This window comes from Trypanosoma rangeli (genome assembly GCF_003719475.1).
Source record: "Trypanosoma rangeli strain AM80 chromosome Unknown Tra_15.4_contig_00186, whole genome shotgun sequence".
Classification (NCBI taxonomy): Eukaryota; Euglenozoa; class Kinetoplastea; order Trypanosomatida; family Trypanosomatidae; genus Trypanosoma; species Trypanosoma rangeli.
Genome location: NW_021705935.1, coordinates 1 through 12,422, shown reverse-complemented (window position 1 = coordinate 12,422; position 12,422 = coordinate 1). Strand labels below are relative to the sequence as shown.

At 51.9% G+C, this 12,422-nt stretch overlaps 8 protein-coding genes across 8 annotated transcripts, besides 14 other annotated features; all 8 read left to right on the top strand.

Annotated features, from left to right (window-relative positions):
- Positions 1-398: 398 nt before the first annotated feature.
- Positions 399-418: a microsatellite.
- A 53-nt stretch (positions 419-471) lies between these two features.
- Positions 472-1,953, top strand: TraAM80_05607 (uncharacterized protein; the record flags this gene model as incomplete). The annotated part of the gene is made up of 1 exon (XM_029382480.1): positions 472-1,953. The coding sequence occupies one exon, from the start codon at positions 472-474 to the stop codon at positions 1,951-1,953; it is 1,482 nt and encodes a 493-aa protein (XP_029237573.1).
- Positions 1,954-2,794: 841 nt separating this feature from the next.
- Positions 2,795-4,120, top strand: TraAM80_05606 (putative proteasome regulatory ATPase subunit 5; the record flags this gene model as incomplete). The annotated part of the gene is made up of 1 exon (XM_029382479.1): positions 2,795-4,120. The coding sequence occupies one exon, from the start codon at positions 2,795-2,797 to the stop codon at positions 4,118-4,120; it is 1,326 nt and encodes a 441-aa protein (XP_029237572.1).
- A 43-nt stretch (positions 4,121-4,163) lies between these two features.
- Positions 4,164-4,217: a microsatellite.
- A 24-nt stretch (positions 4,218-4,241) lies between these two features.
- Positions 4,242-4,292: a microsatellite.
- A 66-nt stretch (positions 4,293-4,358) lies between these two features.
- Positions 4,359-4,381: a microsatellite.
- Positions 4,360-4,413: a microsatellite.
- Positions 4,414-4,544: 131 nt separating this feature from the next.
- Positions 4,545-4,575: a microsatellite.
- Positions 4,576-4,785: 210 nt separating this feature from the next.
- Positions 4,786-5,424, top strand: TraAM80_05605 (ubiquitin-conjugating enzyme E2; the record flags this gene model as incomplete). The annotated part of the gene is made up of 1 exon (XM_029382478.1): positions 4,786-5,424. The coding sequence occupies one exon, from the start codon at positions 4,786-4,788 to the stop codon at positions 5,422-5,424; it is 639 nt and encodes a 212-aa protein (XP_029237571.1).
- A 603-nt stretch (positions 5,425-6,027) lies between these two features.
- Positions 6,028-6,059: a microsatellite.
- Positions 6,060-6,097: 38 nt separating this feature from the next.
- Positions 6,098-6,143: a sequence feature (A-rich).
- Positions 6,144-6,354: 211 nt separating this feature from the next.
- Positions 6,355-6,969, top strand: TraAM80_05604 (N-acetyltransferase; the record flags this gene model as incomplete). Its single annotated transcript, XM_029382477.1, has 1 exon — positions 6,355-6,969. One exon carries the CDS (start codon positions 6,355-6,357, stop codon positions 6,967-6,969), a length of 615 nt encoding a protein of 204 aa, XP_029237570.1.
- A 10-nt stretch (positions 6,970-6,979) lies between these two features.
- Positions 6,980-7,336, top strand: TraAM80_05603 (putative N-acetyltransferase; the record flags this gene model as incomplete). Its single annotated transcript, XM_029382476.1, has 1 exon — positions 6,980-7,336. The coding sequence occupies one exon, from the start codon at positions 6,980-6,982 to the stop codon at positions 7,334-7,336; it is 357 nt and encodes a 118-aa protein (XP_029237569.1).
- A 476-nt stretch (positions 7,337-7,812) lies between these two features.
- TraAM80_05602 (SAM-binding protein) lies at positions 7,813-8,973 on the top strand (the record flags this gene model as incomplete). The annotated part of the gene is made up of 1 exon (XM_029382475.1): positions 7,813-8,973. The coding sequence occupies one exon, from the start codon at positions 7,813-7,815 to the stop codon at positions 8,971-8,973; it is 1,161 nt and encodes a 386-aa protein (XP_029237568.1).
- A 203-nt stretch (positions 8,974-9,176) lies between these two features.
- Positions 9,177-9,211: a microsatellite.
- Positions 9,212-9,638: 427 nt separating this feature from the next.
- TraAM80_05601 (endoplasmatic reticulum retrieval protein) lies at positions 9,639-10,193 on the top strand (the record flags this gene model as incomplete). The annotated part of the gene is made up of 1 exon (XM_029382474.1): positions 9,639-10,193. The coding sequence occupies one exon, from the start codon at positions 9,639-9,641 to the stop codon at positions 10,191-10,193; it is 555 nt and encodes a 184-aa protein (XP_029237567.1).
- Positions 10,194-10,378: 185 nt separating this feature from the next.
- Positions 10,379-10,412: a microsatellite.
- A 220-nt stretch (positions 10,413-10,632) lies between these two features.
- Positions 10,633-10,702: a microsatellite.
- A 61-nt stretch (positions 10,703-10,763) lies between these two features.
- Positions 10,764-12,077, top strand: TraAM80_05600 (putative proteasome regulatory ATPase subunit 1; the record flags this gene model as incomplete). The annotated part of the gene is made up of 1 exon (XM_029382473.1): positions 10,764-12,077. One exon carries the CDS (start codon positions 10,764-10,766, stop codon positions 12,075-12,077), a length of 1,314 nt encoding a protein of 437 aa, XP_029237566.1.
- A 61-nt stretch (positions 12,078-12,138) lies between these two features.
- Positions 12,139-12,164: a microsatellite.
- A 62-nt stretch (positions 12,165-12,226) lies between these two features.
- Positions 12,227-12,248: a microsatellite.
- A 130-nt stretch (positions 12,249-12,378) lies between these two features.
- Positions 12,379-12,411: a sequence feature (A-rich).
- Positions 12,412-12,422: the final 11 nt, after the last annotated feature.

Genomic DNA, 12,422 nt, shown 5'->3' with positions numbered 1-12,422 from the left:
ATGTGCCGGGAGACAAGCGATTTGAAGAGTGACTCTCGCAAGGTCAAGAAGAGCCCTTTGCATTCGCTGGACAGTCCGCAGAGGTCCATGCAGGACGCATTGGGGTCGTCGAATTGTGCTTCAGGAAATAATGGTGTTGAAGAGGTGACTGTGCTGTGGGATGGAAATGACCGGCTGTTCACGCTGGCGCCCTGTTGCTAACTCCTCTAAAGGGGAGTGCACCGTGTCTCGTACAACATGTTGGTTGCCTGACGTGCTGGAGGACCCTGAAATGTCGTTTGGGTTGTTTCCTTTGGTGCTTCATCTCTGCATCTTGTCACCCCCTCTTTTATCCCTCTCACTTCTTGTTTTTGTTTGGTTGCCTAACTACGTGCCTTATTTGGGGTGAGTGGCTGTAGCACACACACACACACACACATCGATACAATCGTCGTGTTTGTCGAGTTGACGCCGGAACAGGAGGCATCACGCATGACGGCGCGTGAGGCGGTGCTGACGACAAAGGCAATGTTGGCTGCCGTGCCAGGGGCGTCACTCCTCTCACGTGAGGCGTTCATTACGATTTGCGTAAAGGCGTCACTTGCTTTCCTCCAGAAGAGGGGGTGGCAGAGGAGCAGCAACAAAGGCGGCAAGCGCGACGGCGACGGTGATGGCAGACGGAAGCCACGTGCCTTGTTGTCCCCGCACACCGATGTGACGCAGAGCAAGGGAAATAATTTCACCCACCACCACAGCTACCATCAGCCGCCGCAGCACTGCCGAAGTAACAGTGGTGGCGGTAACAAAAATAACGCGGCGCAGCTGAGGCCTCGACATGGCACATCAGGGCGATGGAGTGTAGATGAGCAAGAAAAGGAACCACCTCAACACCGGTGGCGATCGCCGTTTAGCGAGGGCGAGTTGAGGCGCCTGCGGGAGTTGGTGGAGAGAGAGTACGCCGCGTTGCACCGTGACATTGCCGCAGTCCCAGGCGATGTAGTTACCACGCAGTTTACCGCTCTACCGCCCGCTAAACAGGAGGCGGTCACAATTATTCGGCAGGCGTTACAGGATCCATACCGCCGTGGCGCCATCTCCAGGCATCACTATTCCGCCATTGTGCTTGCGGTGATGGAAACGCTGTTTCCCGACCTTGTTAGCGTAACGAGTGATTCCACACTGCCAGGCAGCAGAAGTCCCAGTAGGAGTAGTAGTCGTAACGGTGGTGGCGGCGCCAGCAGCAACAATGTGAGGGGAAATGTCGTTAAAGGGGCGATGGTGGAGGGGGTGGAGGAAGAAGAGGTCTTTGTGGATCCTCCGCAAGATCCACATGCCGCACTGCGCCCGGATGTGGTTGAGCTAACAATGCATCTGACAGAGCGAGCACTGCAGCATTATATCCTCTCTAACCACAACGCACATCAATCGAGGGTGGTGGAGGAGGACGTGGCGGAAACGGGCGAGGTGTGCCGTGGGAGATGGGTCACTAATGATGTCAGTCCACTCCCTCGTGACCCGTACGACCCAGTCACGTCGCAGGCGGTCGGGCAGGACGGCACGCCCACGCCAGTGGTTTTTTCTCCGCAGTTTGACGATGCCTTTGAGGAGCAAGTGGAAAAGCTGCGTCAGCTGCTGGAAAAGAAGTACGCGCTTGGCCTCTCCGACACGTGTGCCGGATCCAGCCGGCGAAGCGGTTGTGCGTCAGGCGACGATGCCGCAAAGAGGACGACCAATGTGAAGAGCAACGCTGCAACTGATGGTTCTGCTGCAGCAAATGCCCGTGGCCAGACGTTGTGCGGCGGTGGGCGCACCGCGGAGGTGCCTGTTGCTGCGAGAGAAAAGCGGGAAGAACTACTCGCGGAAGCGCTGCGCTGTCAGAAGGAGTTGTATCGGACCCACGCACGGCTCAGCGAAATCATGCAGGACCTTTGTGAGACTGAGCACTTCAGCAGCGACCCCACCGGCTGTGTGTAAAGGCTACTGCCGATGGTGTCTGGAAGAGGAAGGGGGAACCAACGACAATACAATGCAGGACAGAGGTATGTATTGTGCGTAGCGTCCAGGCGGTGTAAGTTTATTTGTTTCCATATATATGTCTTTCTGTTGTACTTATCCGCGTTAAACAGTTGTTGCCGTAAATACGACGCGTGGAAGAAGGGGCTGAGCCTTGAGGCACATCTATCGTTGCAATGAAATAAGCGTAAATTACTAGAAGGATGAGGCAAATAGCCAAACTAAAGCAAAAAGAGAGAGAGAGGGGTGGGGTGTATTCTTTACAGGACTTTAAGCATTGTGATGTCATATATATATTTGGTGTATTATCTTATGTTGATTAGTCGCGCAGGTGGTGTGAGTGGAGTGGGCTGAGTGGGGGAGGAGCTTAATGCCTGCCTGATTTTTTGCTTTTATGCTTGCGCCATCATGCGGCGGTGTGTTGAAGGTGCATGCATGTAATTTGTTTACTTTTGCCTCTTTTCTTTTTAACCCAACATGCAGCGGCATTGCAGCGGTACAACTTTCACACCTGAAACGAGGGAGCGGAAAAAAAGCCAGCAAAAACGGGGAGGGGGGAAAAAACATCTGACAAGTGAGACGTCTTTGCCGCACCACAGAAAGACACGGGGGCGCACGCGTACAGAAGCAAGGAATATCTTACTCCTATCTTCACAGGAGAGAAAAGGAAGAGCGGGTTTGTCGTGCAGTACGGACACGCAAAGCGACGGACGGGGGAACTGGCTACGCAGGTGCAGGCTAATACGAGGGCCAAGGCAAGTCGGAGTTCAACCCAGTACTCCACTTCTGGATTTGTCATTTCATGTCCAAGGAGGGTGCAGCAGCTGGCGGCAGCCGTAAACGTGAGGGAGGCAACGCCACCCAGGCGAGCATGGTGTCAAAAGAAGAATTAGCAAATATTGAGACCCTCACGAACGCTCAGCTGCGAACCCGCGCAGCGCAATTACAACGCGAGATTCAGCAGCTGAAGAACGAGGAAGTTTCAAGTATGAATGAGTTGTTGCGGATCAAGAAGGAGGTGGCGGAGGACAGGAAGCGGGTGAAGGACAACAATAAGCTGCCGTACCTGGTAGCCAGCATATCTGAGATTTTGGATTTGGATGATAACGAGGATGAGATGGAGGAACTGGATGTGGGCAGAAAGAAGTCGAAGCGAAAGCAAAAGAGTGCCATTGTAAAGACGTCAAACCGGCATACCGTTTTTTTGCCTGTGGTGGGGTTGGTGGATGCAAACAAGCTCGGACCACAAGACTTGGTGGGCGTCAACAAAGACACCTACCTGGTCTTGGACACACTACCACCCGAGTATGACAGTCGTGTGAAGGCGATGGAGATTGAGGAGAAGCCAAAGGAGAAGTACACGGATGTGGGGGGTCTTGACAAGCAAATTAATGAAATGATCGAGGCTGTCGTATTACCCATCACGGAGAAGGCAAAGTTTGCGCGTATTGGCATTAAACCACCAAAAGGGGTGTTGCTTTACGGTTCGCCGGGTACTGGAAAGACGATGCTGGCCCGTGCGTGTGCAGCCGCCACAGATGCGTGTTTTCTCCGGCTTGCGGGGCCTCAGTTGGTGCAGATGTACATTGGCGAGGGTGCCCGTATCTTACGTGACGCCTTTGCTCTTGCAAAGAAGAAGGCACCAACAATCATATTCATTGATGAGCTGGACGCCATCGGGTCACGTCGCTCCGATGAGGGTGGCAAGCACGGTTCCAGGGAGGTGCAACGAACTATGTTGGAACTTCTCTCACAGCTTGATGGCTTCGGCAGCACCGATGATGTGAAGGTAATTGCAGCCACCAATCGCATTGATGTGCTCGATCCCGCACTGCTGCGTAGTGGGCGGCTGGATCGGAAGATAGAGTTTACACTTCCAGATGAGGAGGCACGGGCACGAATTCTTGAAATTCATTCCCGTCGCATGGCTCTTCACGGGGATGTCAACTTTGAGGAAATTGCCCGCATGACAGAAGATATGAACGGGGCGCAGTTAAAAGCGGTGTGCGTGGAGGCGGGTATGCTGGCGCTGCGCAACGACCGTGTGTATGTGGCACATGAGGATTTTGCGGAGGGCGTTACGGCTGTACAGGCTCGCAAGAAGTCTAGCCTGAACTACTACGCATGACACGTCTTTCTCCCCCTCCAGCGAGTTATGTTCAGCAGGCAGCGAGGGGAGGTGGAGGCCACGAAGGAAACGGGGAAGGGAAGGGGGGGGAGGGAAGAAAAAAAGGTGACGTGGGAGAGTGAAGGAAAAGAAAAAAAAGGAGAACAGAAAGAAAGCAAAAAAAAAAAAAGAAGCGGAAATATATGTGCAAGGAGGACATGAATATTTTTATGCATGTGCCATACACGCATCGCCTTTGCTCTCTCTCTCTCTCTCTCTCTCATGCTGCGCTTGTGTGCTTCTCTGTGTCTCTGGGGCGGAGAGGGATGAATGCGGCTGAAGGAAGGGACTGTTGCTGGCGGTCTCTGCATTTTTCCCCACCAATAGTTTTTCTTGCTTTTTTTGTCTCTTCTGTCTGATCCATAATTTGTCTCCATCCAACAGCAAAAAAACAACAACAAAAAAGAACAAAAAAACACGAGAGGGTGCACTAGCAGCAATAGGAGGCGTAGTACGGTGACTCTCAACTGAGTTTAGTGTGTGCGCGTGTCCACAACTAACATTCTAATCGATACTTTTACTCCTTTTTTTTTTTAGTCCTATCTATTCCTTTTTCTGTGGCTCTCCCCTTTTTGCGGCTGCCGTGGTTGTTGGTGAAGGTAGGGGTGGGAACACGTTCCGTTACCATGGATCTGCCTGCCACCGTAAGATCCACTGGGACGCTGGAGCGATCCCGTGCGCCTGACGCTCTTTTGGGGCAGACACAGCCGCAGCAGGAGGAGCGGCGGGCGGGACAGCAGGAACGCGCAAATTGTACTCGTGCTGGAGAGGAAAATCCACACAGCGCCGCGGATGCCCATCGGCGCCTCATGCAAGATTTAAAACGGATACAATGTGCTTCTAACTCGCATTTTTCGGCACGCCCAGTTGACGGAGACCTCTTTCATTGGCGGGCCATTGTGCTTGGGCCTGACAGTACAGTCTGGGAGGGTGGGATCTTCAAGCTGCAGCTGAACTTCACCGTCGAATATCCGTGTGCGCCACCGAAAGTTCGATTTCTGACAAAGGACATGTTTCATCCAAACGTGTACGTTGATGGAAATATATGCCTTGACACACTGAAGAGTTGCTGGAGCCCGATAATCGATGTTGAATCCCTGCTGATGATGGTCATATCACTTTTGTCAGATCCCAACCCCAATTCCGCCGCGAACGGTGAGGCTGCCTCGTTATACACAAATGCAAGGGACAAATATGACGAACGCGTAAGACGTCTTGTAGAGGCCTCGCTTGAGCAATCCTTCTCGGATGCAGAGGATGAATGAGACGCAATAACTTGCAGAAGTGGCTGCCTGTTGCGTCGTCTCTCATGATGTTTTTCAAACCATCGTCCAAGTCCTATAATTTGCTTCTGTTCTAGGACGCGTGGTGCTCGTGACTGTTGGGTCTCTACGCTGCTTCTAAAAAAAGGCATCCTGCTGGTGCGTTGCCATTAGCTGTGTGTGTAAGTGCTGCCGGGGGAAGGAGTGACCGGGTTCGTGTGTGGAGAAACGATGGAACAAACCAAAACACATACAAAATAATAACAAAAGCTGGCCAGACCAAGGAGGAACATGGCAAGCGTGACAAATTGAAGATGAGACAACCGCGCAACATTGCTTGATATTTTTCAGCACGAACACGCACAGACACACATACGCTCTTCTCCCTCGCTCTCTCCCCGTTAAGGGAGTCAGCAGAAACCTTTTTTATTTTTGTTTGTTTTTTATATCCAGCAACTGTTTCCTATTTATATGTGCCTGCATGTTTTTCTGCTGGTGAACAGTGGAATATTAGGAGGTAGCTCCCCACGGTGATGACATCATCGATTTGCGTGAACTCATTCTACACCCCAATCCATACTGACGCATGATAGCTTTGTGCTGTGCAGAGGGAGAGAAAGAGGGGAGGGGGAAAGAGATCAAAGGTAAGAAGGGTGTTTGCAGAGCGGAAACGACGTGTTTTGCTAATTCTTTTTTTTTTTTGGTTTTTGTTGTGTTTCTGTGCAGTGCTGCACTCTGCGGCTTGAATGGAGCGGATGGGGCTTTGCCTGCTGCTCTTTTTTTTTTTTTCTCCGGCTCTTATTGTGCCCTCTCCTCCTTCCTAACAACACGCACACGCACCATGTGCACGAATTTTACGTGCTTGCCGAAGGCGATTCGTATCAATTCGGTGTAAAGGGGGACGTGCGAGCTGCGTCTCCATTCACACTGTGCATGAACAACGAACGTGTGCTAGTGAGTGGCAGCCGGTTACGACTTGTCCCGTACTTGGCGCACCATGTCCCTCGATACTATGAATGGATGGGCGACAGTGAGCTGATGCAGTGCACGGCAAGTGAGAGACTTACGTTGGAGGAGGAGTACGACAATCAGCGCGATTGGCTACATGCGGAGGACAAACTGACGTTTATAGTTCTCGCCCCACTTTCTAGAATTGTAAAAAAAGCGCCCAGAAAGGTTATAGGGAATGCCGCCTTAGGAAAATGTACAGCAGTGAAGGACTCGATGGATGATGCTGACGTCGGAGCAGGTGGGACATCGGGGGGGAATAAGATTGCACGTGAAGATGCAGGCGCTGATGCCTCGCGGGATGGTGTTGGGCCCAAGGTGTCAGGGATAAGCACCCCTTTCGTGACCGCCTGCTTGACGCACACGGGCAGCACTTGTAGCCTGGCATGTGTGGATTGTGAGGTGGAGGGTCGCAACTCTGAGACCTATGTTATGGTTGGAGACTGTAACCTTTTTCGTCTCGGCAGCAACAGTGTGGAGCAGGTGGAGGGGGAGGAGGGGGGGGGTTGCTCCTTCGGACGCACACGGAGAGTGGTTTGAGGTGGCGGTGATGGTGGCCGAGCGTGCCTTTCGTCGGCAGGGTTTTGGCGAGGAGGCCGTGCGGCTTTTGATAAGTTACGCTATTGACAAACTCGGCGCCTCATGTTTTATTGCGAAGATTCTGAACACCAACACGTCCAGCATTCGCCTTTTTAGGGAGAAGCTGGGCTTCACCTTACTGAAGGAGGTTCCTGTCTTCAAGGAGTTGCATTTTGTTAAGTGCTTTACCAGTGCGGCGGAGCGGGTGGCGTGGAGGTGCGCTGTTGCCTACGCCGTCAGCGAGTATGATGCCACCACGGAAGAGGCGATACGCATCTTACATTTTGTGCCGGATACCGCTGAGTGCCGCAGGTATGAAGCCGAATAAGAGCTGCCGTAACTCACGTAATCGTGGGGCTAAGGAGAAGATACTTAAGGACCTAAAATGAAAACGAGGACAAAACAACAGCAACTACAAGGAATGGGTGGGCGCACTGTGGCCTACCGAGGGTGTGATGGTGGCAGTGGGAAAAAAGGAGCGGCGCTGCTCTTGTGTTTTTTTGCAGTTTTCGCCGCAATGTGGATCCGGAGAATGGGCCCCTCACTCTTCATACATGCCTAAGCACAGTAATTTATCGCGGAGAGACGTCTACCATACAGTGTGCTTCTTCGACGTCTGTCTCCGGGGATGTCTTACTGTGTATCTTTTATACTCCAATGGTTTGTCCTCGCTTTCATTTTTTTTTTTTTTGTCAATCTACGCTCAGTGGTCACTCAGGGTCAGACACCCTTCCTTTCTCACGCACACACCTGGGAAGAGAGAACAACATTTTTGCCCATATCGCGGACATCGCACGGTTCTCAATGGAACAGGGGGATGCAGTTGCTATGGGTGGTGGCGGTGATGATGGGTTGGGATTGAGCCCAGCTGAAAAGGGTCGTTTTACAAAGCGGGTACGCTCTGATGGGGATGTTCTCAGCACCGTTACTGGCCGTGACAACGAAGTAGCGCGCGAGCGACGCCCAACGCGATTTACTGTGCGACCCCATTATTTTCTTCCTGGCGACATTGTTTGGGTGCGCCCGGCTGGGCTGCCGTATTGGCCGGCGGAGGTGGTTCAGGCGGAGCTCGCAACTAACAGTGTCACCGCGCGCCTTTTTGATCCCCCGGCGTCACTCCTTCCGCCCGCGGACGAAGACGCGTTACGGGGCCACGTCACGGTGTCTAGCACGAAGGTGTTCTTTTTTGACCGCCTTCAGACGCCAGAGGAGGTAGAGGTGTGCGTCGAACAGCGACTGCAGCGGAGGACGCACAACGTTTCCGCCTACGAGGCAGACTTCCAGCGCGCCGTTCTGCATGCTAATCGGTTGGTGCGCATTGTTCTAAGTCCGGAAAAGCTTCAGCCGTACTCCATCTGCGGGGTTGGGGTGGTGCACAGTCTGATGCGAACGCACATATCGGCCCCACGGCAGCCGCACACAACAAACTTTGCCCCCCAAACTGCCGTCATTAAGCTGCGGGTTGGACTCGAGAACGCACTTCGAGACCTGCGTGGGTTCGAGTTCATTTGGGTGTTGTTTTCCTTCTCATACTCCACTCTGGCGGAGGAGCAGGAAGGTGAGAACGGGCCGAGCACTGTGGAGACCCTGCCAGAAGGAACGTCGCGTCGGCGACGACGACAAGGCGCTGAGCGTTCCGCAGGATTTAAAACAATGCTTGTGCCGCCACGGGACACGGAGCTGCGAGGGGTCTTTGCGACGCGAAGTCCGCACAGACCAAACTTTATTGGGCTCTCATGTGTGCGGCTTGTGGCCGTGCGTGGGCTAGAGATTCACATTGCCGACCACGATCTTCTGCACGGCACACCCGTGCTTGATATTAAGCCGTACTTGCCATTCTGCGACGCCCACCCGGACGCAAAGGCGGGTTGGGTGGAAGAGTTGGATACGTCTGGCGGGGGTGGTGCAGACCACAAGTATAACATGCAGCGGCGACAGGTGGACCGTATCTTTGAGGGGGAATGATGGTGCTTCCCCTCCTCTCGCTTTTTGACTGTGCACATGTTTCTAGCTGTTGTTTCTATTCATCGCGTTCACCAAGAGAGCGACAAGACAACACGGCAACAAAAGCAAAGACAAAAACAAAGGAGAGATGAGGGAATGGGCATGATGGCGCCTCGCTGCTCTTTTTGGTTATTCATTAACACAGTGGTCGTCGGCGTATGCAGTGTTGTTGTTATTGTTGTTTCTGTTGTTGTTGTTGCGTGCGTCTGTGTTTACATGCTGGCAAGATTTCTTCCTCTTGTTTCTCTCTGCTCTGGCTCTTGTATACGTGTAGGCGCGTCTTGCGGTATTGTATCTTTTGTCGTGTCTCTCTCGCCACTGCAGGTCTGACACGTGGCCACCGGCTTCACTTCCACAAGGTGGGGTTACCCCTTGCAAGAACTCATTCAAAAGATCCTTCTCCTCACTCTTTTTTTCTCACTCACCGTGCAGCCACACGCACGCGTATACGTACATACGAGCGCATACACAGCGGGAGACGGATTGCCTTGAGAGGGGGCGAGATTTAGGTGGTGGAGAGCCGGAAAAAAAAAAAGGACTGTGAGTTACTGACATTACAATTCTAGGAAAGGATCCATATATATATAAAGAGAGAGGGAGGGAGGAGAAAAAAAAAGTGTGAAATAATGCCACCGAGAGACATTACCGGACAAAGTTTGGCTCTTGATGAGTTTAAGCGCAAAGCCTATCTCACTTACCAGCGTTATCTCGACAAAAGCGTGCCGCACCGTTCAATGCGATGGGCAATGTTTGGTTTTCTGCTGATTTTTTATATGCTTCGTGTTTTCTTCCATGGCGGGTTCTATGTCATTACGTACGGTATGGGCATTCATCTATTGTACCTGCTGCTGCTCCTCATCACGCCGCTTGCTGAGGAGGAGTTTGCGGAGGACTCCCCGCTGCCAAGAACAGCTGCTGGTAATGATGAGGAGTTTCGCCCGTTTGTACCGCGCGTGCAGGAGTTTGTGGTGTGGAAGAGCATGTTCAAAGTTGTATCAATCTGCTTCTTCCTGACATTCTTTAACTTTCTGGACATCCCTGTCTTTTGGCCAATTCTTCTCATGTACTTTATCATCCTGACAGTGACGCAGATGGGCGGTCGCATTAAGCACATGATAAAGCACCGCTACGTCCCTTGGAATGCGGGGAAACCCAAGTACGTGGAAAAAGCCACCACCTAAGCTAATCTGCTTTGTGAATGGATGGGCGGTGGTGCGATAGTGTACGCACATATGACTATATTTCTATCCATATGCTTATATGTTACGTACCTACACACTAGAAACTGAGGGAATAGATGAGTTGAATCTGAGAACGATAAGGGAGCGGATATGTGAATCGGCCCTTTTGACACTTGACGCATGCGTATATATATATATATGTATATATATATACATTATGTGTGTGTATGCGCATGGTGTGGACTGTTGGTGACGATGGCAATGATGATCGTGAATTTTGAATGCCCTTTTTGTAGCTTTTTTTCTCCACGCATTTACTCTCTTTTTCACCCCCTCACTGCCACTCTGCGCAATCTACAGGGAAGCGGGGCGCCGACCACAGTTTGGGTGCAGAGCGACTGAAGAAAGGAACTCAGCAACAACAACAACAAACCGAAACAAAAGAAAGAAAGAAAAGAAAAGAGAAGAAAAAGACACAACAAGCATCGAAGGAATAAAAGGAAAGGAAGTGGGGCTCAGGGCAGTCGTTGACGTTGGGCGAGCCGATAGGAATACAGCTAACATCCACAGATGGCAAACGAAAAGGGTGCGTGCCAGACGACGAATACCGTCCGTGTAAAGGACAAGGACAACGAGGAGAAGGAGATTATTCCCCTTGACAAGGACGACATAGCGCTACTTAAACTCTATGGCTCAGGCCCGTACCACGCGCCAGTGAAGGAGTTGGAGGAGTTTGTCAAAACAAAAGGGGAGGAGGTCAACAAACTAGCAGGTGTAAAGGACAACGAACTTGGCCTTGCACCACCTGTGCAATGGGACCTCAACAGTGATCAGGAGGTGATGCGATCGGAGAACTCCCTTCATGTTGCACGGTGCACCCGTATTCTCAATAAGGGACAGGCGGATGCAAAGTATATTGTGAATATTCGCGATACCGCCAAATACGTTGTGAAACTCGGTAATCGTGTTGCCCCAGAGGATATTGAGGAGTCGATGCGGGTTGGTGTGCTACTGGGGTACTCCAGCATTCACATTGAAATCCCACTACCACCCCGTATCGACCCTTCGGTTTCAATGATGCAGGTGGAGGAGAAGCCGGATGTCACGTACAACGACGTGGGCGGAGTCAAGGAACAGATTGATCGCATCCGCGAGGTGGTAGAACTGCCACTGACACATCCGGAGAAATATACACAACTGGGTATTGACCCGCCGAAGGGTATCCTCCTTTATGGACCGCCAGGTACGGGCAAGACGCTGCTGGCAAAGGCCGTCGCAAATCGCACAGACGCCACCTTTATCCGTGTCATTGGATCCGAACTGGTGCAACGCTACATTGGCGAGGGTGCCCGTATGATTCGTGAGATATTTCAATTGGCCCGCTCAAAGAAGGCGGCCATTATTTTCTTTGACGAGGTAGATGCAGTGGGCGGAGCCCGGGGAGGTGATGACGGCGATGATGAGATTCAACGCACTATGCTGGAAATGGTTAATCAAATGGACGGATTTGACTCGCGCGGTAACGTGAAGGTTATCATGGCGACAAACCGCCCCGACACACTTGACCCCGCACTCACGCGCCCAGGACGCATGGACCGTCGCCTCGAGGTTGGACTACCAGATCTTGAGGGACGCACAAAAATTTTGCGCATTCACGCTAAATCTCTGTCATGTGAAAAGACCATTCGCTTTGAGCTAATTGCGCGTTTGTGCCCAAACGCCACTGGCGCAGACCTGCGATCGGTGTGCACAGAGGCTGGCATGTTTGCTATTCGCGCTCGACGCAAGACCATCAACGAAAAGGATTTTCTGGACGCCGTCAACAAGGTGATCAAGGGCCTTCACAAGTTCAGCGCCACAGCGAAGTATATGGTGTACAACTGAGGCGGAGGGGGAAAGCGGGAGGTATCGCGGACGAGGAAGCGAAGAAAAGCAAGGGTGCAAAAGAAAGAAAGAGAAAGAGAGAGAGAGGGTGCGTGCGCGTGTGTAGAAGGATGGAAAGGGAAGGGGTAATGCGTGAATTGAGGGAGGCGATATATATATATATATATATATGCTACAATGGCATGCGCATACACATCACTGTTTTCGGTGTTTGGATGTTTGTGCTTCAACCTTGCCACGTTACGCCTGTCTGGGGTGTTACCTTCTCCCTTGTTTTTGATACTTTCCGATTTGGCACGAATTTCTCTTTCATTCCCTTCCTTTTTTTTTCTTTGTGGGGGAGGG